At 43.1% G+C, this 21813-nt stretch overlaps 1 protein-coding gene across 2 annotated transcripts in view; it reads left to right on the top strand.

Moving 5' to 3' along the window:
- LOC103262074 (protein HIRA) overlaps window positions 1-21813 on the top strand; it is a 90738-nt gene that overhangs the window by 9129 nt on the left and 59796 nt on the right. For both annotated transcript variants that reach the window (XM_021713184.1, XM_008059677.2), the window contains exons 2-6: window positions 10036-10098; window positions 12126-12236; window positions 13389-13479; window positions 14994-15088; window positions 21674-21769. In XM_021713184.1, coding sequence (XP_021568859.1) covers window positions 10036-10098; window positions 12126-12236; window positions 13389-13479; window positions 14994-15088; window positions 21674-21769 — 456 coding nt within the window. The remainder of the gene's footprint in view (window positions 1-10035; window positions 10099-12125; window positions 12237-13388; window positions 13480-14993; window positions 15089-21673; window positions 21770-21813) is intronic.

Here is a 21813-nt window from a genome sequence, read left to right as displayed (position 1 = left end):
CGCCTGCCCAGGCGGGTCTCGAACCCGCGGGCTCAGGCAATCCACTCACCTCAGCCTCCCAAAGGTACGGGATTACAGACTGAGTCACCGAGCCCGGCCATAGATAACTTTTGAGGACATCTCTCTTTTGAAAAAGTAGAGGGAAAAATGGTATGAACAAATAGTGACTGTTACCAAACTTTCAAACTTTCTTGATCATGTGTTGGCAAATGATGCTGGAAAAGTGCTTAAGGTCTCTAAATGATATACCTGTCACTTTTTTCTACTTCATGGCCAAAAAGAAGAAGAAGCAGAAGAAAAAGAAAAGAAAAAAGCCACAACGGTTGTATGGTTGCTACAGCTTCCTTCCTGTGCTGTGTTTTCTGTCTCTCAACCATCTGACACCTATGAAATGTCATTGTGTGGTGCTTACCAGGGAAGACAGGGAGAAGTTTTTGTGGTTGAAAGTGGTAGAGATAACAGCAGCGGATGGCTCTGTGAGCCCGCCAGGGGTGTGCTTCCCACCTGCAGGCCGTTGGTAAAATCTTAGTCTCCACCACAAGGAGGTCAGGAACCTTCCTGCCTTCCAAGGTTGTACACCAGTGACACTGAAGGTGTGTTTGAAATTAGTGCTTCTGTTGTGAGCTTTCTCTAGCCTTTTAACAACAGCAAATATTTATTGTTATAACTAATGTGTACCCCTCCACAGTTCTAGGTATTGGGGATGAATCAGTGAATAAAACAGATAAAAACTGCTGTGCTCTTGGAATTCTGGTGGGTGGAGTAGACAGACATACCATAAAGGAAATTGTATAGTATGTAAGAAATTGCTCAGAAGAAAATAGATCAGCACTAGGGGGATTGGTTGTGCCACACTGGGGAAATAATATTTTTAAGTAGAGTTTTTAGGGTACGCCTCAGTGAGGGGGCGGCATTGAACAAAGACTCAAGGAGGCAAGTAAGAGCCTTCTGGGCTGAGGAAAGCGCCAGTGAAAGGCTCGGTGTAGGAGTGTGCCTGGTACAGTCCAAGAACATAGTGGAACCAGGGGGTGAGCAGGAGACAAAGTGAGAAAAGTCATGGGAGTGGGATGACTCTTGTGCAGAAATTATTGGCTTCTCCCAAGGGATGGCCAACTGTGATGGGGCAGACAGTCAATGGGGAGAGCAGGTTTGGATGGAGAGATCAGTTCTATCCTAGAGAGGGTCAGGTTGTGGTGTCTGGTAGGCAGTCAACTATGGGAGTTGCCTGCATAGAGATCACTGTATGCTTAAGTGACAGATTTCTTCAGTGGGAATCACTGGTGCACATTGTCACCTACACATGAAAATAATTAATTTTATTGTGACCTAACCACTGGTGTTCAGATATTTACCTTTATATGTTAGTACACCCACATATATAGTTTTATATTAAAAAATAGACTGTCAGCAACCCCTTTGGTTCCCCTCCCACTGTGGGAGCTTTTTTTTCCTCTCAATAAATCCTGCTTTCAAAAAAAAAATAGGCTGTGTGTGTGTTTATTATTGAGACAATTATAAATTCACATGCAATTGTATGAAATACTGAGAGAGCCCTTGTACAGTTTGCCCAGTTTATCCCTGTGGTAACATGTTGCAAAACTGTAGTATAATATTACTTTGATACTGACCCAGTTTTATTTGTACTCGTGTGTGTGTGTGTGTGTGTGTGTGTGTGTGTGTGTGTGTTTAGTTCTTGTATCACCTGTGTGTGATCATGTATCCCCCATCGCAGTCAGGATACTGAACACTTCCAACAATTTTTATAATTATACTTACCTCTCAAATATGCCCACCAAAATGTATTTATTGGTAATTGTGATAAAATACAAGCAACATAAAAATTACTATTTTGATCATTTTTAAGTATACAATTCAGTGTTACAATTCATATTGTGTAATCAATCTCCAGAGCTTTTTCATCTTGCAAAATTCTGTACTGATTAAGCAACAACTCCCTATTTTCCCCTTCACTCAGCCCCTGGCAACTACCATTCTACTGCGTGTTTTTATGAATTTGGCTACTTTAGATACCTCATATAAGTGGAATCATACAGTATTTGTCTTTTTGTGACTGGCTTATTTCACTTACCATGTCTTTAAGGTTCATCCACATTATAGTGTGTGTCAGAACTACTTTCCCTTTTATTTATTTATGTATGTATTTATTTTTAGTTTTTTTGAGACAGGATCTCCCAAACTGGAGTGTAATGTCACGATCATTGATTACTGCAGCCTCAACCTCCTGGACTACAGCAATTCTCTTGTCTCGGCCTCTCAAGTAGCTAGTACTACAGATACATGTCATCATGCCTGGCTAATTTTTAATCTTCTTTTGTAGAAATGAGGTCTTGCTATGTTACCCAGATTGGTCTTGAACTTCTGGCCTCAAGCCAGAATGCTGGGATTACAGACCATGTCTGGCCTCCTTTTTAAGGTGGAATAATATTCTGTTGTATGGATATACTACATTGTGTTTGTTCATTCATACATCAGCAGGCTCTTGGGTTACTTCTATCTCTTGGCTATTATGAATAGTGCTGCTGTGAACATGGGTGGACAAATATCTCTTCAAGACCCTGCTTTTTGGTATGGAGATTGCTCAAAGAACTAAAAATAGATCTATCATTTGATCCAGCAATCCCACTACTAGGTATCTACCCTAAGGAACAGAGGTCATTATATAGAAAAGACACCTGCGCCTACATGTACATCACTGCACAATTCACAATTGCAAAACTGTGGCATCAACCTAAATGTCCATCAACTTATCAGTGGAAAATGAAAATGTGGTATGTATACACTGTGGGATACTATTTAGCTATCAAAAAGAATGGAATAATGTCTTTTACAGCAAGTTGGATGGAATTGGAGAACATCATCCTAAGCGAACTAACTCGGAAAAAGAAAACCAAACACTGCATGTTCTCACTTATAAGTGGGAGCTAAACTAAGGATGTGCAAAGACATAGAGAATGGTATAATGGACACTGGAGACTCAGAAGTGGGCGGGGGGAACAAGGAGTAGAGAGACAAAAAAAAAACCCTCACCTACTGGGTACAGTGTACACAGGTGAGGTGTTGGGTCCTCCTAAAGCCCAGACCAAAAACTATTTGTATCCTCCAAAGCTATTGAAATAAATAACAATAATAATAATAATTTTTAAAATGATCCTGCTTTCTTGTGGGTATGTACCCAGAAGTGGAATCACTGGATTACATGGTAATTCTATTTTCACTTTTTTTAGGGGCCATCATTCTGTTTTCCATAGCAGCATACTGTTTTATATTTTACATCGCTCTAAACACAAGTGTCTGATGTCTTCACGCCCCCACCAACACTTATTTTCTGGGTTTTTTGATAGTAGCCATCCTTGTAGGTATGAGGTGGTACCTCATTGTGGTTTTGACTTCTGCTTTTCTGCTCATTAGTAATGTTGAGCATCTTTTTAGGTGTTTATTGTGTATCTTTGGAAAAATGTGCAAGTTCTTTGCCCATTTGTGAGTGGGGTTTTCAGTTTATTGTTGAGTTTTAGGATTTCTCTATATATTCCGGATGTTAACCCCTTATTAGATATGTAATTTGTAAATATTTTCTTCCATTTTGCAAGTTTCCTTCTTACTCAGTAGTATCCTTTGAGTCACAAAATTTTTTAATTTTGATGAAGTTCAGTATATTTTTTTCTTTTATTACCTGTGCCTTTGATATCTAGGAAATTATTACTAAATCTAATGTCATGAAGAGTTTTTAAAATAAACATAGTTTTAGCCCTTAGTTAATTTTTTATATATGGTGTGAAGCAAGTTCAACTCCATCCTTTGGCATGTGCAGTTTTCCAAGCACCATTTGTTGAAAAGACCCCATTGAATGGGTCTTGGCACCCTTATCAAAATTAACTGGGGTTTTATTTCTGGGCTCTCTATTCTGTTCCATTGGTCTATATGTCTGTCTATGCCTGTACTATACTGTTTTGATCACTGTAGCTTTATAGTAAGTTTTATGAAAGATTGCCAACTTTGTTCTTCTTTTTTAAGAGTCTTAGTTATTCAGGGACCCCTGAGATTCCATATGAATTTTAAGGTGAAATTTTTTTTTATTGATACAAAAAAATGCCATTGGGATTTTTATAGGAATTGCATTAAATCTGTAGATCACTTTTTTCTTTTTTTTCAAGAACGTATGGTCTTGCTATGTTGCCTAGGCTGGTCTTGAACTGCCCTCAGGCTATCCTCTCACCTTGACCTCCCAAAGTGCTAGGATCACAGATGGGAGCTATCATGCTCTACCACTTTTTTCTTTATTTTTATTTTATTTTAATTTTAGGGATGGGATCTTGCTCTGTCACCCAGGCTAGAGTGCAGTGGCACAATTATAGCTCAATGCAGCCTTGAGCTCCTGGGCTTAAGGGATCTTCCCATCTCAGCCTCCTGAGTAGCTAGGACTACAGGTATGCACCACCACACTAGACTGATTTTTAAAATATTATTATTATTATTACTACTATTATTGTATTATTATTTTGAGACGTTTCCCTGGCTGGTCTCGAACTCCTGGGTTCAAGTGATCCTCCTGCTGTGGCCTCCCAAAGCACAGGGATTACAAGTGTGAGCCACCATGCCTGGCTATAGACCACTTTGAGTTACTTTTGACATCTTAAAGATTTGTTGTTTTGTTTTTTTTTAGTTGGAGTCTCACTCTGTTACCCAGGCTGGAGTACCATGGCACACTCACAGCCACCACAACCTCGACCTACTGGGCTCAGGCAATCCTTCCGCCTCAGCCTTCCAAGTAGCTGGAACTACAGACACACCATGCCTGGCTAATCTTTTGATTTATTGTAGAGATGAGGTCTCGCCAAGTTGCCCAGGCTGGTCTCAGGCAATCCTCTTACCTCTGCCTCCCAAAGTGCTGGGATTATAGGTGTGGACCACCACGCCCAGCCGACATCTTAAAGATATTAAGTTTTCCAATTCATGGACACAAAATGTCTTTCCATTTATCAGTGTCTTTAGTTTCCTTCAGCAATGTTTTATAGTTTCATTATACAAGGCTTTCATCTCCTTGGTTAAGTTTAAAATTCCTAAGTATTCTTTTTGATTCTTTTGTAAATGTAATTGTTTTCTTAATTTCCTTTTCAGATTGTTCATTTTAGTATATAGAAATGCAACTGACTTTTGTTTCTTGATTTTGTATCCTGCAACTTTGCTGAATTCATTTATTAACATTAACAGTTTTCTGTGGAATCTTTAGGGTTTGCTACATGAGACATCATTTGGACCCACCTTATATTTTAATATTGTTTTATGACTTTTCATTTAATAAATTTCAAACATTGTCTTATTTTTTTATTCTAAACACTGGTTAAAACCAAGTTATCTCAGACAGTGCAGAAGTGTTCCCAGGAGCAATGTTCAGTGGGCTAGATCTCAACTTCCCCAACTTCCATTCCCACAGGACATATGCATGGGTGTTCCAGGCAGGTCTATCCAACGAGTTGTCAGAGCATAACAGTCTGGAAGCTTTTTGAATCCAAACCAAAGGTCCATGGGACAACCAAGAGGAAGGGCCAGCTGCCCTCAGTTGTGCCCCCTATACTTTTCCTTGGGCCTGCTCTCTCTGCTGGGAGTTTGAGTTCCATGTTCGGACCTCCCCCAGGAATCTGCCCTGTTGTGAACAAAGGAACACTTCTACCTGATATGCCCCAACAGATCCTCAGCTTCCTTAACATACTCTTTATTCCCTGCCAGGTAGAAAGTCTTTGTGCTGCTGCTGTCACATCAACAAATACCTGTAGACAGTACACAGTGGCTGCCCTATAGTGACTGTTGAAAGAGCCAGCCGGCTCGGTGGCTCAGCCTGTAATCCCGTGCTTTGGGAGGCTGAGGTGAGTGGATTGCCTGAACCCGCGGGTTCGTGACCCGCCTAGGCAACTTGGTGAGACCTCATCTCTACAAAAAATCAAAAAATTGGCCGGGTGTGGTAGCACATGCCTGTAGTTCCAGCTACTTGGAAGGCTGAGGTGGAAGGATCGCCGGAGCCCAGCAGGTCAAGGTTGCGGTGGCCGGGAGCGGTCGCTGCACTCCAATCTGGGCAACAGAGTGAGACTCCCAACCCTAAAAAAAGAGCCTCGGCAGGGTGCTTTGCATGAGCTGAGGAAGGCATCTAGGAAGAGGCTTAGGAGGGCTGATCTGGAAGTGGAAGCTTCGAGGAGAAACAGACTGTGCTAGGTGTGCAGGGACAGCACGCATTCTAGTCTAGGTGATTGTAGAGTCTAGCTTGTGTGTTAACTTATCTTTTGGCTCTGACTCTGGATGAGAAGGCCAGACACTGGAGGTAGTTGAGAACTCTTGTTTATCGTCATCATGCTGTGCCACAGGACAAGTTCTCTAATTAGCCAAGCCATAAATAAGGTCCTTTTCCTTGGCTCCATCTCAGAGAGCCCTTTAGAAGAAGTTAATGCTACTGATGGAATGTGAGCAACTGCATTCCTTGGGATTGAAAGGCCTAGTGCTATAAGGAGGTAGGAAGCTAGTACTGTGCTGGTGTCTCTGTGTAGGTCCACACCCATATTTCATCTGATCTCCTGCACAGCACTATGAAAGGAAACATGGTGCCAGTTAAACCAGGCACACCTTTCACCAAGGTTTGTCCTGATCTCAAAAATGTTAGCATGTAATCTCAAAAGTGTTAGCACCTTAAAATAATGTGGCACAGCATCTTACTCTTTCTCTCAAGGTGCTTATAGGGGTGAATGTGGCCTCCCCACTTTTGCAGATTAGAAAATGAGTATTTGAGGAGATTAAATAATTTACTCAAGGCTATGTAGCTGGTAAGTGGCAAAGCTGAAGATTCAACCGGGGGTTTAATGCTAAAACCCAAACCTGTTTCCAGCCTCCATTCCTGCCTTCCCTTGAGCTTTGAGGTCCCCCACCCCCATCTTCCACACTGCTGTTGTGGAACCAAAATGTGAATTTGACCTTGGCATTCTCCTGCCTCAAAGATACCTTTAGAGGAAGGTCTGAGCTCCTCTCTGGTGCCTGCTGGACTTGGCCATCTTGCCTCTTCTCTCACCCATCCTCTGCAAGTATCCCATTCTACAGCAGCTCATCAGGCTGTTTCTTGATTGCATGCTATATCCCTTCTACCTAAAATTTCTCTTGCCCACCCCACTGTTCTGACTGACTCCTACTCAACCTTAGGTACCCAAGTCAGTTATTTCTGCAGGATGCCCCAGGCTGAGTCAGGTGGCTTTCTATCTGTGCGTTGTCTATCACTGGACATCTTGCTATGGAGGTACATGAGAGTGTATATCTTTACTTTCTCATTGCTTAGCCCAATGCTGTGTGCATAGTAGAAATCCACAGCTGTAGTCTGAGTGGGGAAACTGAGTTGATGTTGTGAGAGTGTAGTCTGAAGGACATGGGTTCTAACTGGTGCCTGTGCAGCTGAGCCCTCAGCACGGCCTGACTTAGCCTGTGTGTGCACCTAGATAGTCAGATAGGCCTGTGACTTGCAGGTAAGTGTTTATGACAAACTATCCCAAAATCTACTAGCCTAAAACATAACAGTTTTATTATTTGCTCCTGATCCTGCAACTTGGCAGGGCTCGGGTCCAGCTCATCTTGGCTCTGTGGAATCTGCTAGAATGATTTGAATGCCTCACTGGGACTTTGTTTGGGGGCCTTGATTCTCACTGTTGTCTGGGCTCTTCCCTCCTCTACATGGAGCCAGCTTGTAACCCCTCAAAGCATGGCGGGCCCAGGGTACTTGGACTCCTTTCATTTGCTTTCTAGATTTTTCCAGAGAGCAAAAATTGAACTGTTAGACTTTTTTTAGGCTTAATCCTGGAACTGGAGCAGAATTACTTCTGTTGATTAAAATGGGTCCCAGAACCAATCCTGATTCAAGGAGAAAGAAGCACATAAGCATGGGAGGCCTGGGGAGTCATGGTTCACTGGGCCCTGCCAGTGAAAGGATAATACATTCATGCTGGGTCAGCTTCAAATTCCTATCAGGTACAAGCTGTGCTGGGGCTTGTCTTGTGAGCCCTTAGAACGAGAGCTCGCAGCAGACTGAACTAAGACTCCTGTGTGTTTGAGATAGCTTTGAACACTGCATATACTCCATAAGGGTGGCCAGCGGCTGCTTGGCTGAACTTGACCTGTCTCCATGGAATACTGGCTCTTAGATGTGAACCCCGGGGCCAAGCCGGGGCTGCCAGCATGATGACAGAGGCCTGTTGTGGTAGCTGACAATATATAATGTGATTTCCAAACTTGCTAAGGGTTTCTAATGGTTCCCCGAGACAAAATAGAGTGATTGTATTTGGTACGCCCACTCACAAGTGGCCTTGCAGAGCTGTTTCCCCCACTATAGGTTGATCATCCCCAATCCAAAAATTTGATATCTGAAATGCTCCAAAATCCAAAAATTTTTTTGACACTAACATGTGAAAAATGGCACACTTGGCCTCCTGTGACAGGTCACAGTCAAAAGTTTGCTTCGTGCACAAAGTATAATATTCTATAAAACTGCCTTCAGGCTACATGCATAAGGTATATATGAAACATAAGTGAATTTTGTGATTAGATATCTCAAAGATATCTCATTACGCATACGCAAATATTCCCAAATCCAAAATCCGGAACACTTCCAGTCCCAAGCTTTTCAGATAAGGGATGCTCAACCTGTACCACATAATGACCAGTAAGAAGGAAAACATACTTTCTCTTGCCTTGTGGAAGCTCATGATTGATTTGACTGCATGACTGCAGCTTTCTGATGAGTTGGCTGCCACCTGGAGCTCATGTTGGGCATTGCCTTTTGGGCACTGGCATTGGATTTTCTATACTTGCATGGGATCCCTGGCAGGACTTTATAGTTCTCAGGCAACCATTGCCTTCCCCTTCCTCACCACCATCATGGGTGCTTGCAGTGTTGTTCTAGAGCTGGTGACTCTTTGCTCTAGAGCCTCCTCTTGGGTGACAGAGACAGAATGTCCTCAATTAAGTGTCTCTTGGCAACAGTCCATTGTCTGTATCAGCAATTTGTCACTGAACAAATATTACTGAGCTACACTCACCAGGCGCTTTGCTACAGGCTGAAGATGCAGTGATGAACTCGGCAGCAACTGGCATGCAACTTGCAGATCTTGTATCCTTGGTCTGAAAGCAGACCAAAAAGCTGGAAAAATGCCCCCCAGGCTGAGGCCCTAGAATTACCTTGCACGGTCTGCTAGGTTTCAGGCGCTTACAGAGCCAGTCTGATCCAGCCAACCAACTAGCTTCACGGGCTTCTAGTGCAGGCCTGGGCTTATGCTGGACCCTATGAGTCTTCTAAGAGCTAACAGCCACAGCCCTTTCTTCTGGAGGAACTGAACATCTAATTTAACATAGAATCCATACTGTGAAGGAGGGTCAGCCCTAGGAGATTCACAGAAGGCAGACTTTCTTTGGACTTTGCAGTGCAAACATATTGAAAGGCTTTTTGGAAGAAGAAGGATGACAATGGAAGGATACCCCTTTGTTCAGTCAGTCACTGGTCCAGTTTAGCTGTCATAGCCAGTTAGAAAGGTCAGGGAGTGCTCCCTCTGTCCAGGCTGCCACTCAAGTGCAGATCCATGCAATAGAAAGACATCTGAAGGTACAGCTGTGTGGTCTTTTCACTAAGCATGTATGACTCAGAACTTTTATCATGAACAGCTCATAGCCTTTATAAACATACATCCCTGCAAGGTGGCAAACAAATGCCCAGGCATCCTGTGGGCTCAGCCATTCTCAGTGATGGAATGTTGGAATGTTTTGTCCCACTGTCGGACTTTCACCTATCTAATGTTGCTAACTACTTCCAGCAGTTTAGATTTTAACTGAAACTTTTACTCACAGATAACTTATCTGTAGCCTCTTATTTTGTCCTAGGTGTGGTGATTATAGATACCACTTGAATAACCAGTATTTTAACATTTTGGGTCTGTTGCTCTTCTCCAGTGAATAAAAGCCAAATTAGATGTACTTGTTTGTTTGTTTGTTTGTTTCCAGGCAAGCCGATTTTTTCTGTTGATATTCACCCTGATGGGACCAAGTTCGCAACTGGAGGACAAGGTATGTTTACAGAAAGAAAAGGGAAACATCACAGCCCTGCCACCTTGCTCTGCTTCTCCTGGTTGTCCATTCAGCTGTAGAGAGAATCTTTGTTATTTTTTAGTATGCATGTGACTCAGTTTAAAATGTACTGTTATAATCTGTAATCTGAGAAGGTTAAATCAAAATCCTTTTTTGGCTCTAGTATATACTCTATAAGTATTTTGATAGCAGGTTTATCATTCTAATTTCTGTATATTGAGTTAATATTAAATTTATTTTACATCCCCTCGCTCAAGCTTAGTAAGCATGGCCCCTGTGGACAGAGGCCAGCCTTAGAGGCAAGGATTTTGTCAACATTTTTCTCATCTGAAAAAGAGGAGAAGGTGGTTGGTGGTTAAACTTCTAAGTCAACCATGTGGTCGAAGGAATTCACCTGGGTTAGAGAACGAGTACACTGAGGGCAAGTAAGAATGCCCACACCGTTTAAAAATGTGATCTATATTGTCATGGTGGCATGCTTCTGCCCAATATTGTAATAACATGGCTCTGTATAGACAAAGCTATATTGCTTACCACGACACCAAGATGTGTATATCATGGCACAGTGTAGCAGCACCCCCACCAGGCAACTTTGCCCCAGAGCAGGTCCTCCCTAGGCAACACCTGGAGAATACCTTTGTGAGCTCTGGGTCCTCGGGCAAGGTGCTACAGGACATGTTGCCAGCTGACCCTTTCACCCAGAGGCAGGGAGCCAGAAGGGAGTGCAGGGAAGTTGTAGGCAGGGAGTCCTTTCCTTCCTTCCTGCATGCTGCCAATTGCACCCAAGAGGAGATTGCAGCCTCACGTAAGAGAGCTGGACTTAGCTGGGAGTAACAGAGGGTTTGCACCTTATTCCCAGAGGAGGCACACCTTACCATCTTATTCAGGAAATGTTTTAGGAGATTTTATTTATTTATTTATTTTAAGAGACAGGTTCTCACTCTGTTAACCAGTCTGGAGTACAGTGGCACGGTCATAACTCACTGCAGTCTTAAACTCCTGGATTCAGCAATCCTCTTACCTCAGTCTCCAAAGTAGTTAGGACTACAGGCAGATGCCTAAGTTTTAAATTAGCTGGCTAATTTTTAAATTTTTTATAGAAATGGGATCTTGACTCAAGCAGTCTTTCTACCTCGGTCTCCCAGAGGACTGGAATTATAGGTGTGAGCCACCATGCCTGGCCTGTTTAAGAGATATTTTTAAATATTAGCCAAGAGGCAATTGTAAAACATGCTTTCAAACATGCTTCATGGTAAATTTGACAGGTCCATTTGCAAGTGTTCATTAATTCTTGCCCTCTGTGATAGAAAGTTAAATGAGGGGCTAGACTTTTGTTAGTTATCCACGATAGAAAGCTTAGAAAGAGAAACCACTACTAAAACACATAGATATGTTTTTTTCAGCAGAACAGCTTATAATCCCAGAAACCCGAAATCCTCTCTTTTGGTTGTTTTCCCATCTGTAGGTGACTACAAAGGGCACATCACAAGGTAATGAACCCTTCATCGAGTGTTTAAACTTGGGTCTCATGGTATCCATGGATTCCAGGCAGCACCTTGAGGGCAGAGAAGGAAGCCCCTCTGGGTGCTTTTCGCTTTGCTCTTTAGAGTACCTGTGCACAAACTAGAAAGGGTCCTAGGAAACTGACTATCCATCCTCCTCATTTTACAGATGAGGATTCTGGGTCTTGGGCAAGGATAAAGACCTTCTAGGTACCCTGATGGATACGTGTTTGAGGCCAGACCAGAGCTGGATCCTCTTCTGATTATTAGTCCAGAGTTCTTTTCATAAAGTCAGGTTGACCTTTACTCACCTCTTTTGGTCCCCATGAGTACTTATTTTTTGTAATATTTTCTGTAACTTGCATTAATAATTCAAATTAAGTCGCCTTAGATCTAGTTAATTATGATTCATGGAAGCTAAGTAAGGACTTCTAGTTAATATTGTGTATCATTATCAAATTTCTACTCCTTTTTCATTTCCTTATTTCTGTGCCTTCATTCCAGGGCAGGATTCTGGGAAGGTTGTGATCTGGAATATGTCTCCAGTCCTCCAGGAGGATGACGAGAAGGATGAAAATATTCCCAAGATGCTTTGCCAGATGGACAATCACTTAGGTATTACAGAGTGGCCCTTTGCAGGCTTTGCGTGTTGGCAGAGTGCCCAAGGTTAGCACATGTGTTTGTAATTAGAAAGATAAGGCCCCGTGCGGCGGTAACTCCCCTCGGCCTGCTGTCTGAAGGCACAGATGTTGGCTGCACACCTGGGTGAGTTATTCGGCAGAAGACTCGACCCGCCCACAGAACCATCTTTGGACAGTCTGCAGGTACCTCTGGTGATTTCCTGCTCATGAGTCGTTACTGCCTGATTTCATGGGGCTTTGGGGCCAGCAACCTGGACACAGTAGGGTCCTGGGGAAGGGTGCATAAGAGACAACTCACCAAAATGCCTCAGGTTGGCGCTGAGCCTATACTGGGCCCTACTGGTCTCTGCCAGGACCCTTTTGGCCATCAGACAGTGTTGTGGTTTCCTTCCCTGCTGTAATGCCTTAATTTCCCACTCCTGAAATGCTCCATTAACAGTTACTCAGTTACTGGCCTTTGGATGTCAGCCCCTTCCGTTGCTCTGTGTGCTCTTGTCCTCAGACCTGGAGCACAAGTTATGTATAGTCTCTGTGGGGCCCTAACTTTAATAATGTCCACTATATTTCAGGTCTCTCAAAGGCTGAGCTGTGAGTGCCCATCAGTGGCCTGGGGGAATTTCTGCTAATCTTAACTTCTAAGTACAGAGTCAATCAATTTGCAGTACTGACAAGGGTGGAAAATCCTAATGTAGAAGGGCTGGCTTTGACAGGTGGGATGAAGTCAGAGTTTTATATTCCATCAAGCTGCTCTTCTGGAAGTTCTTTTTAATACATACTTTCATTTTGAGAATAATTTCTACTCAGAAATGCAACTCATAAATAGATAGCCCTTTTGAAATAATGAGTTAGTTATCATTTATTGATTTTGGAAGTGAACCTCCTATTGACTATGTTATTCAGCACTAATAATTTTCAGATTATGCATATTTCCCCCTCCAGACTGTTGTGGTAATTTGTTTTTATCACACAAGCAGGTTAGTGCTTAAACTGAGTTGTTTTTCTGGAACTCTCACAGTAGATGCCTTAAGTAGATTAGATAGGTTTTATAAACCCCTTACATCTTGCCAAACTGCAGAAATGGGCATGACTATTGGATTTTCATCACCCTATTTTTTTTTCTTCCCAGCATGTGTGAACTGTGTGCGGTGGTCAAACAGTGGGATGTATTTAGCTTCTGGGGGAGATGACAAACTGATTATGGTGTGGAAGCGGGCTACGTAAGCATCATTTTCCTTTCTTCACATTTTCTTTTTAGAAGCTTCTTTGCTGGTCTTTATCAAAGTCGCCTTTCCCCACCCTGTCACTGAAGTCCTCAGATCTCTGACCTCATAGGTTGCAGAAAGTGTGCATAGGTCAGAAGCAGATGTGGCCTGACCAGGGAGTCAGGAGACCATGAGCCAGCCTGGTGACCTGGTCATCTGCCCCCTTGCAGCGCTGCAGACTTCCACCTAAAAAGGAAGCCTTCTAGTGCTGACATAGGTGGCTTCATTTGTCCTTCAAATAAAATCTCACATGGAACCCCACATACAAAATGGTTAACAGTCAAGGGGCTCTGATGGAATCAGGATAGGGCGTACAGAGCCCACCCTCTTTAATACCTAGATAGACATACAGGGTGTTTCCATAATAAGTTTCCTAGGTGACTCTAGGCCAGTCAGGTTAGGGATCCTCCAGAATCACATTGCTCACTAAGAGTGGCTCTGTGGCTGTGGCTTCAGGAGCAGAGGCCTACTTTCTTCTTCAGTCTACTTGGCTGCCTCAGTGCACCCTCTTTCTGTGGTTTTTTGAAGAGCTCTAAAGAGCAAAGGATGTTAACAGAGGCTCTGAGCATCAGTGTGTCAGCACTACCTTCACCATGCCCCAGGTGCCTGCTTCTCTGGTGGGAACAAGTACCTGCAGCTTATGTGGTTCCTCCGCCTCTGGTATGAAGGCAGGGCCATATGATTCACAATACGGGGCTTTAAAATTCAATTGATTTTGCCACTTTCAATAGTCAACATAAATAACATGTTTAGACTTGTAATCCCAGCACTTTGGGAGGCCAAGGCGAGTGGATTGCCTGAGCCCACAGGTTTGAGATCAGCCCAGGCAACTTGGCAAGACTTCATCTCTACAATAAATCAAAAATTAGCACGCACCTGTAGTTCTGGCTACTTGGAAGGCTGAGGCGGAAGGATAGCCAGAGTCCAGCAGGTTGACACTGGGGTGGCTGTGAGTGTGGCACTTCACTCCAGCCTGGGCGACAGTGAGACTCCAACTCAAAAAAAAAAAAACAAAACATGTTGTGCACAATTTGGAAAGCTTAAAAAATATATTTAAAAATCTCTCATTATCCCATCACTAAAGAAGGGCATGGTTAATATTTTGGAATTTTGGGTGTGTGTCCTTCTTATCCATTTTGTATGCATACATGCTATCCATGTAATGTATATGTTTTTCTTTACACAAGTGGTATCATATTGTATGTGATGTCCTGTGACCTGCTTCTTTCACTTAGTTACAAATTGTGAACATTTTCCCATGCAAGATTTGTAATGGCTATGTAGCGTTTCATAAAGTGCATGGATCATAACTTACCTAATCTGCCCCCTTTGTTCAACAACCTGGTGCTTTCCATTCATTGTTTGTTTTTGCTTTGTTCTGTCTGCCATGGTTAACAGGCTGCAGGGAGCATCTCCATGCAGTGCCCAGAGCATTCCATGAGTGCCTTTCTGACCCCTCTCTCACACAGGTACATTGGCCCCAGCACCGTGTTCGGCTCCAGTGGTAAGCTTGCCAATGTGGAGCAATGGCGGTGTGTCTCCATCCTCCGGAGTCACTCAGGCGGTGAGTGAGGCGCCCCATTGGGGTGGTGGGCCCCTAACAGCTGACTCAGATCAGCAGTACCTCCATATTTCCCATGGGACTGTTTGGTCTGGGCTGTCCCTCCCTGTTACCTACCATCAGTTGCACTCTCCCTGTCCCTCTAGGTCTATGCAGTCACCATCCCACTGCCTGCCTCCAGCTATGTTCAGTCTCCCCACTCTTGCCCTCATGGGGTATATGTTTATATCTTTAATGTAGAACTTCCCACGTTCTGCTGTTTATCCTGCTGAACAGAATCAGTACCTTCATCAGTGGACCACTAAGTCCGTAAGCGCACTTTATTTATTCCCCGGAAACCGGTGCCCATGAATAGTTTTTCAACTTGACCTTGAGTATGTTTGCAAAGGGTTTTAAGTAGACCTGGTATGGAAAGAGAAACATTTTATAGATTTAGACTGAAGAGGAGGAAGGTCAGTCTATAACAGTCTGTAGCCCATGCACTTGTACACTCAGGTGTCATGAATGCCAGAGTGAGGACAGTTTAGACTTGTCTCAGGAAGCCTGTGGTTCAGCCCAGGATGAACCAAAGGGCTTTCCAGGTGCTAGAGACAGAAGTGAGAAAGTCTTGGTGTGAATGGTGAGTTGGGAGGCGTTTCACCATGACTGGATCTTTACATGTAAGTCAGGGAGCAACCCAAAGTGAAGCTGGCCAGGTGTGCCAGGGTCAGGGCATGGAAAGCGCATGTGCCCTACTGAGGGTGTCAGTTATCATGGGAGAGACAAGGAGCCATTAAAAGCATTGAAGCATAAGAGGGAAGTGATTTTCATGGCTCTGAAATGGAGGTTGTTCCAGTGGTTTGGATGGACACTGTAAGAGCCTGAACTAGGTTAAGGAATAGAGAGGAGGCGACTGATTTGGAATTACTTAGGACAGGGCACGGAGAGTGATGAAGTAGATTCCTGACTGTGTGCCTAGACAGTTAGAGGTGTCCTCTGCTGAGACCATAAGGACACCAGGTGTATGGGGTACAGATGCTAGTTCAGTATGATGTGTGCCTGGTTTGAGGGATAGAGGACAAAATGTCAAGAAACTTTAGAATTGAGCCTGGAGTGCTGGTGTAAGGTGGAACAGGAGTGAGAGGCATAGGAGGCATCGGCAGTTTTGTTGGCAGTATATGCTCAGGAAATTCTCTAGAGAGTTTAATGGAGAACAGATTCATCTCTTGGTAAGTAAGCACAGACTGACTCCACACTTGTGAAAGCCGAAATAGTTGCATTGTGTTATTGTTCAATAATAATCAAAATGTATAATTTGCATTTATTTATGTCACAGTACTCACAGTGACACAAATAAATTTGACTTCCCTGGAGCCTGGGATGTGTGTCTATGAGGGCACTGAGCGTGAGGACACTTACAGGGCTCTAACTGAGACTCCAGCTGAGCCAGAGTCTCAACTTCTTTCCTATCCCACCACCTCATAGGGCTCCTTGACCAGGCAGGTTCAATTGATCACCTGTATCTGGAGTATCTGCCACTCCTTATTCACTGGTCCTGGTAGCAGATACGCACAGAAACATTTAAGAAAAAAAATCAGGGCCAGGTGCAGTGGTTCACGCCTATAATCCCAGCACTTAGGGAAGCCGAGGTGAGAGGATTGCCTGAGCCCACGGGTTCGAGACCAGCCTAAGCAACATGGTGAAACCTCATCTCTATGATAAATCAAAAAATTAGCCCAGCATGGTGGCACATGATTGTAGTTCCAGCTACTTGGAAGGCTGAGGCAGAAGACTTGCCTGAGCCCAGCAGGCCAAGGCTGCAGTGGTCATGAGTGTGCCACTGCCCTCCAGTCTGGGCGACAGAGTAAGACTCTGACTCAAAAAAAAAGAAGAAGAAAATTGAGTAAAAGCATAAGTAAATAAATAAGAAAGAACTGAATCTTTGAAAAGCAAAGTGTGAGAAATATATACTTAGGTATTCTGGAGGGAATATCAGGCAATTCAGCATTAAATCTTAATAAAAATGCTTTTCTAAAAAATGCCCATAGAAAGCTGTTTCTTTAACATGGTAGGGTCCTATGTCTTTTAAAAACCAATGGCTGGCCTGGCTCGGTGGCTCACACCTGTTATCCCAGCACTTTGTGAGGTGGAGGCGAGAGCATTACCTGAGCCCATGGGTTTAAGACCAGAGTGGACAACATGGTGAGATCTCATCTCTACATCAAATTTAAAAAATTAGCTGAGCATGGTGCCTGTAGTTCAGCTACTTGGAAGTCTGAGGTGGAAGGATCTCCTGAGCCCAGCAGGTCGAAGCAGAGGTGGCCGTGAGTGTGCCATTGCACTCCAGCCTAGGCGACAGAGTGAGACTCCAACTCAAAATAAAAAAAATTTTTTTTTTAAGTGGCAGATATTACAGTTAACAGTGAAGCCTGTTCCCATTTATATAAAGAAAAGGTAATGATGGCTACTATTATTTAATCTGTTGCTCTGAAATTTCTGCATTACAATCGAACACATATCAGAAGGGAGATAAACTGGACAATAAAGCAACATTGAAATGAAGATAGCATTTATATCAATAAAAACCAAATGAATATTAAACTGAGAATAAATAAAGCACTGAGAAACATTTAGAACTAATAAAATGATCCCATGTTAGAAAAAATTTTAATTGTTATCTTTCACTAGTAATAGCCAATTAGGATATCTAATGATAAAAAGATAATTCATACATAGTAGGATCCAGAATTATAAATACCTAAGAATAAGTAATCTTACTAAAAATGAATGAGATTTCTGAGACCCAAACCATGACCCGTTTTGAGAGCTATAAAATGACCACTTCATAAGTGGAAAGACTAAATAAAATACATTTTTCCCCAAATTAATATGTACTCATCCATGTAGCAAATGGATATTGAACACCTGCCACGTTTTAGGCACTGTTCTTCCCTCAAGGAATGTCCTTTCTTCAAAAGATACTGACAGTGAATGAGTCATATAGCATATTTGAAGAGAAACCCATGGAGCAGAGTCCTGAGAGGAGCTGGAAGAATCCTGTGAGTGTTGGGGGCTCAGTGAGGAGATGACAGTTGAGACCAGGCAACAGTGAGAAGACTCTCAGGGCATAGGTCTTGAAGCATGGACATGTACTTGGTCTGCCTAGGGCCCCCCCCAGGAACTGGATTGGCTCCTGTGAAACCATTGCTAGCTCCTCTCTGAGCAAGACCAGAAGGCGCGGGAGGGCTCTGGGCAGAGTTGAGACCCGCAGCAGCAGGGTGGAGTCTCTCTCATGAGGGGCTAAGGGCACCACTGGGTGACCATTGAGGGGACTGCTGTGATAATGTAGGTGAGAGACAATGGTGGTTCGGACACAGAAGTGTCAAGAAGTGGTCAGAGGCAGATCTGGTGGATCGGAACTAAGGTGTGAAGTAAGCAGAGGAGTCAGGACAGCAACACATCCTGGGCCTGAACAATGGAAAACATGCAGTTGCTGTAACCTGAGACAGGCAAGACAGAAGTGTTTGTTAAGAGAAATGTTTTAGAGTTTGGTTTTGGGCATGTTGAGTTGCCAGTGTAAGTGGATATAGCATACACATTTGGAAATATGAATCTTGAGTACAAGAGAGAGTTCTGGGTAGGAACAGAGTCTAAAGATAGTCTAGAATTTGGAGATTTGAAACCAGCAAAAGAAGTGAGGAAGAGAGGCCAGTTAGGGCAGTGAAGAGAGTGTTTGAGGGAGAAGGCAAGTGATGTGTCCTACCTGCTGAGAGGCAAAGTGAGAACTGACATTGACTGCTGAACTTGACAATACGGAGACTGCTGGGGACCTTGGCAAGTGTGATTCGTGTTGGTATCATTGCACCAAATCCTAATCGGAGGGTGCTCAAGAAAGACTGAGGGAGGATGGAGCTGGACTGAACCAGGTTAGGCTTTGTCAGGCAACTGTGAAGACAGAGAAGAGAAAAGGGAGTGGCTATAGGGTCTCAGCTGAAGGAGAGAGGTAACATTGCAGACAGTGGGAGGACAGCAGCATCAATAGATTGTAGCTTCTTGCAGTGTAAAGTGCTGTTGGAGCTGAGAGTAAGCTAGGATCATGGAGGTGAGGTCAGTGTGTGAGGAGGGTCAGAATTGAGATGAGGATTGCAGTGATCTGTCTTGCAAGGTCTCTGGGTGTGATTATAGGGACGAATGTAGTGGAAGCCAGAGTCATCAGAGGAGGAGAAGTTTAAGGAACCAAGAGCCTTGGGTGTTAGAAGAATGATCCTCTTGAACCACCAAGAATGATGATGAGAACAACAGTGAAGGACTCATGTGTGTGAATGCACAATGAAAAGGAAGGGGAGTGTGTGTGCATTCTGAAGGCAGAAACTCAGGGACAAAATTTTGTATATGTACTTACCACAGAACTTAGCAGTGACTACAGAGGGTATCTGGAAGGATAAGTAATGTTATGGGTAAAAACCTTCAAAGTTTCATTGATAGAAACATCAATAGTTTTGGGGTAAAACTTACAACAGTGAAGGAGGCTACAAGGTACCTAAGAAATTGGTGTACTCTGAAAGAGGCATCACTTATTAAAAATGGAGAGGATTCTTCCCTATGTGTGTTGTAATCATTAGGGAGTTTGTGAGTGAGGGGAATTTAATGTATATTCTCATTAAATATAGCATGTACCAAAATAAATTCCAGATATTAAAGAGAGAAACAGTCTAAATAGTTAAACCAGGAGGAAATAGAATTGAGTATTTACCTCTAGCAGAGAGAATATTTTCAAGGCCAACAAGGCAACAGAAAAAATCACAAAGGAGAATAATAGACTTTACTATGTAAAACTCTTACAGTATAGAAAGGTAAATAGGCGAAATTTGCAACTAATATTTGCATTATAACCAGTCTGGTAATTGCTAAGAAAATCACTTCTCCTTTCTGGGTTCTCATCTGACTGCATCTCCTCTGTTTCAGGACTTGAATACTATTGTGCACTCCTAGCGTTTACATGTCTGCCCCTTTGGGACTCCAGATTCCTAGAGAAAGTTCTTGTTTGTTTTTAGGCACTGTATTTATGTTTGTTAGGCCCACTGCACTAAAGACCTCCCAGCAGACAGTCACAATATATAAGCAAATTAGTCCAAAAAGACAATTTTAGATAATAATCAAATTAACATTTAAAATATAAAAATTTACTTAATAAATTAGAAGGAAAAAAATTATAAACCTCATTGCTAATGAGGTTGAAGCAGATATTGTGCACGGAGAATTGTAAAGTCACAGGAGTCTGTGAAAAGCAGTCTAGAGTTTAATGAGAATCCATCCCTATGACGATGTTCAGATATCGTGCCAGGATTCCTGCTCTAGAGTATCGATCTCAGAAGTAATCCAGAGTGTGGAGAGTGACACGTACACTTGGACCGGACACCATTAGCATGAAAAACCGGGACCTAGTTAACATGCCGTATTCAGTTAGGTCTGTTAGAGGTGGTGAACGCTAACAACATGGAACATAGGGCAACAGAAAAGAAACCATGAAAATTGTATAGGCATTACAGGACCAGATGCAGCATACTAGTTTAAACATAATATGAATCACAGTGTGGGATACATTGTGAAAAAAAGCCATCAAGTCATTACTATAGATTTTTAAAAGCTAGAAGAAAGTATGATAGAAATTTGGAATATTTTGCTTTCACATCTTTTAAAAAGATTCTATGGGGGAAGGACTTGATAGCTGTTACCTTTACTGCTGTTACTTCAACTCACCAATAATTTTTCTACATACCTAGCATTGTACCAGGTGCTGAGGTTAGAAAAATAACTAAGACTGCACCCTTCACCCTGATGCCAGGATAGGCAAGGTTGGTGCCATCATCATGGCAAACCCTTATCAATGCCTTAATGTGTACCTGGCACAGTGCATTGGCGGTTTTTCACATTTGATTCTCATGGTGATTTTAAGGAGATAGGTTTTTTTAATCTGCATTTGACAAGTGAGGAAACTGAGTCACAAAGAAATGGATATTATTAATTCTGTTTGGGAACTCCATAGAGAAGGGGTGCCCCTGGCAGAGTCTTGGAGATGAGACCCAGTTCATGAGCTGGAGAAGGGCCTGGAAATGACTTGCACTCAGTCAGTTAGCAGCCCTGGAGCTCTGACCATCAGGCCTTCTGCTGCATGCTTTACCCACTGTGTCTTGTGCTCATTGCAAAGGAAGGCCCTGCTATGACATAGAAGCCTATTATAGGGCTGAGGAGTGTGCTCAGGCCACAGACCCAAGAAGTGGCTGGCTGTGGTTCTTATGCATGGGTGTGATGCCGCTTGGCACCCAAGCTCTCAGCCATGCCCTCAGTTGCTCCATCCGTAGAAGTAGGGCACTGCTTCATCAATAGGAGTGAAAAAGTTAGATGCTTTAAATTTATAACCAGTTGAAAAACTTTAGTTGGTTTTTTTAAAAGTGTGGTCCTTGATGATCCCACACTGAGGTATCCTCAGACATGAGAATCCCAGGGGTACTGGTACAGCTAGCAGACAGAGCACTGCCCAGAGCCCACTCACCCCCAAGTCTGCATGCCAGGTAAGAGACCTCACCACAAGCCTCTGTCTTCTTCCAGATGTGATGGATGTAGCATGGTCTCCCCATGATGCCTGGCTAGCCTCGTGCAGCGTGGATAACACTGTTGTCATCTGGAATGCCGTGAAGTTCCCAGGTCTGGGATTTTTTTCTGACTGAGTGGTGGCAGAAATGGGCTAC

The sequence above is a fragment of the Carlito syrichta genome, unplaced genomic scaffold (assembly GCF_000164805.1).
Source record: "Carlito syrichta isolate Samal-C Ts95f unplaced genomic scaffold, Tarsius_syrichta-2.0.1 Scaffold304335, whole genome shotgun sequence".
Lineage (NCBI taxonomy): Eukaryota > Metazoa > Chordata > Mammalia > Primates > Tarsiidae > Carlito > Carlito syrichta.
Note: the sequence above shows the minus strand (reverse complement) of the source record. Positions and strands in the feature narration are given on the sequence as shown.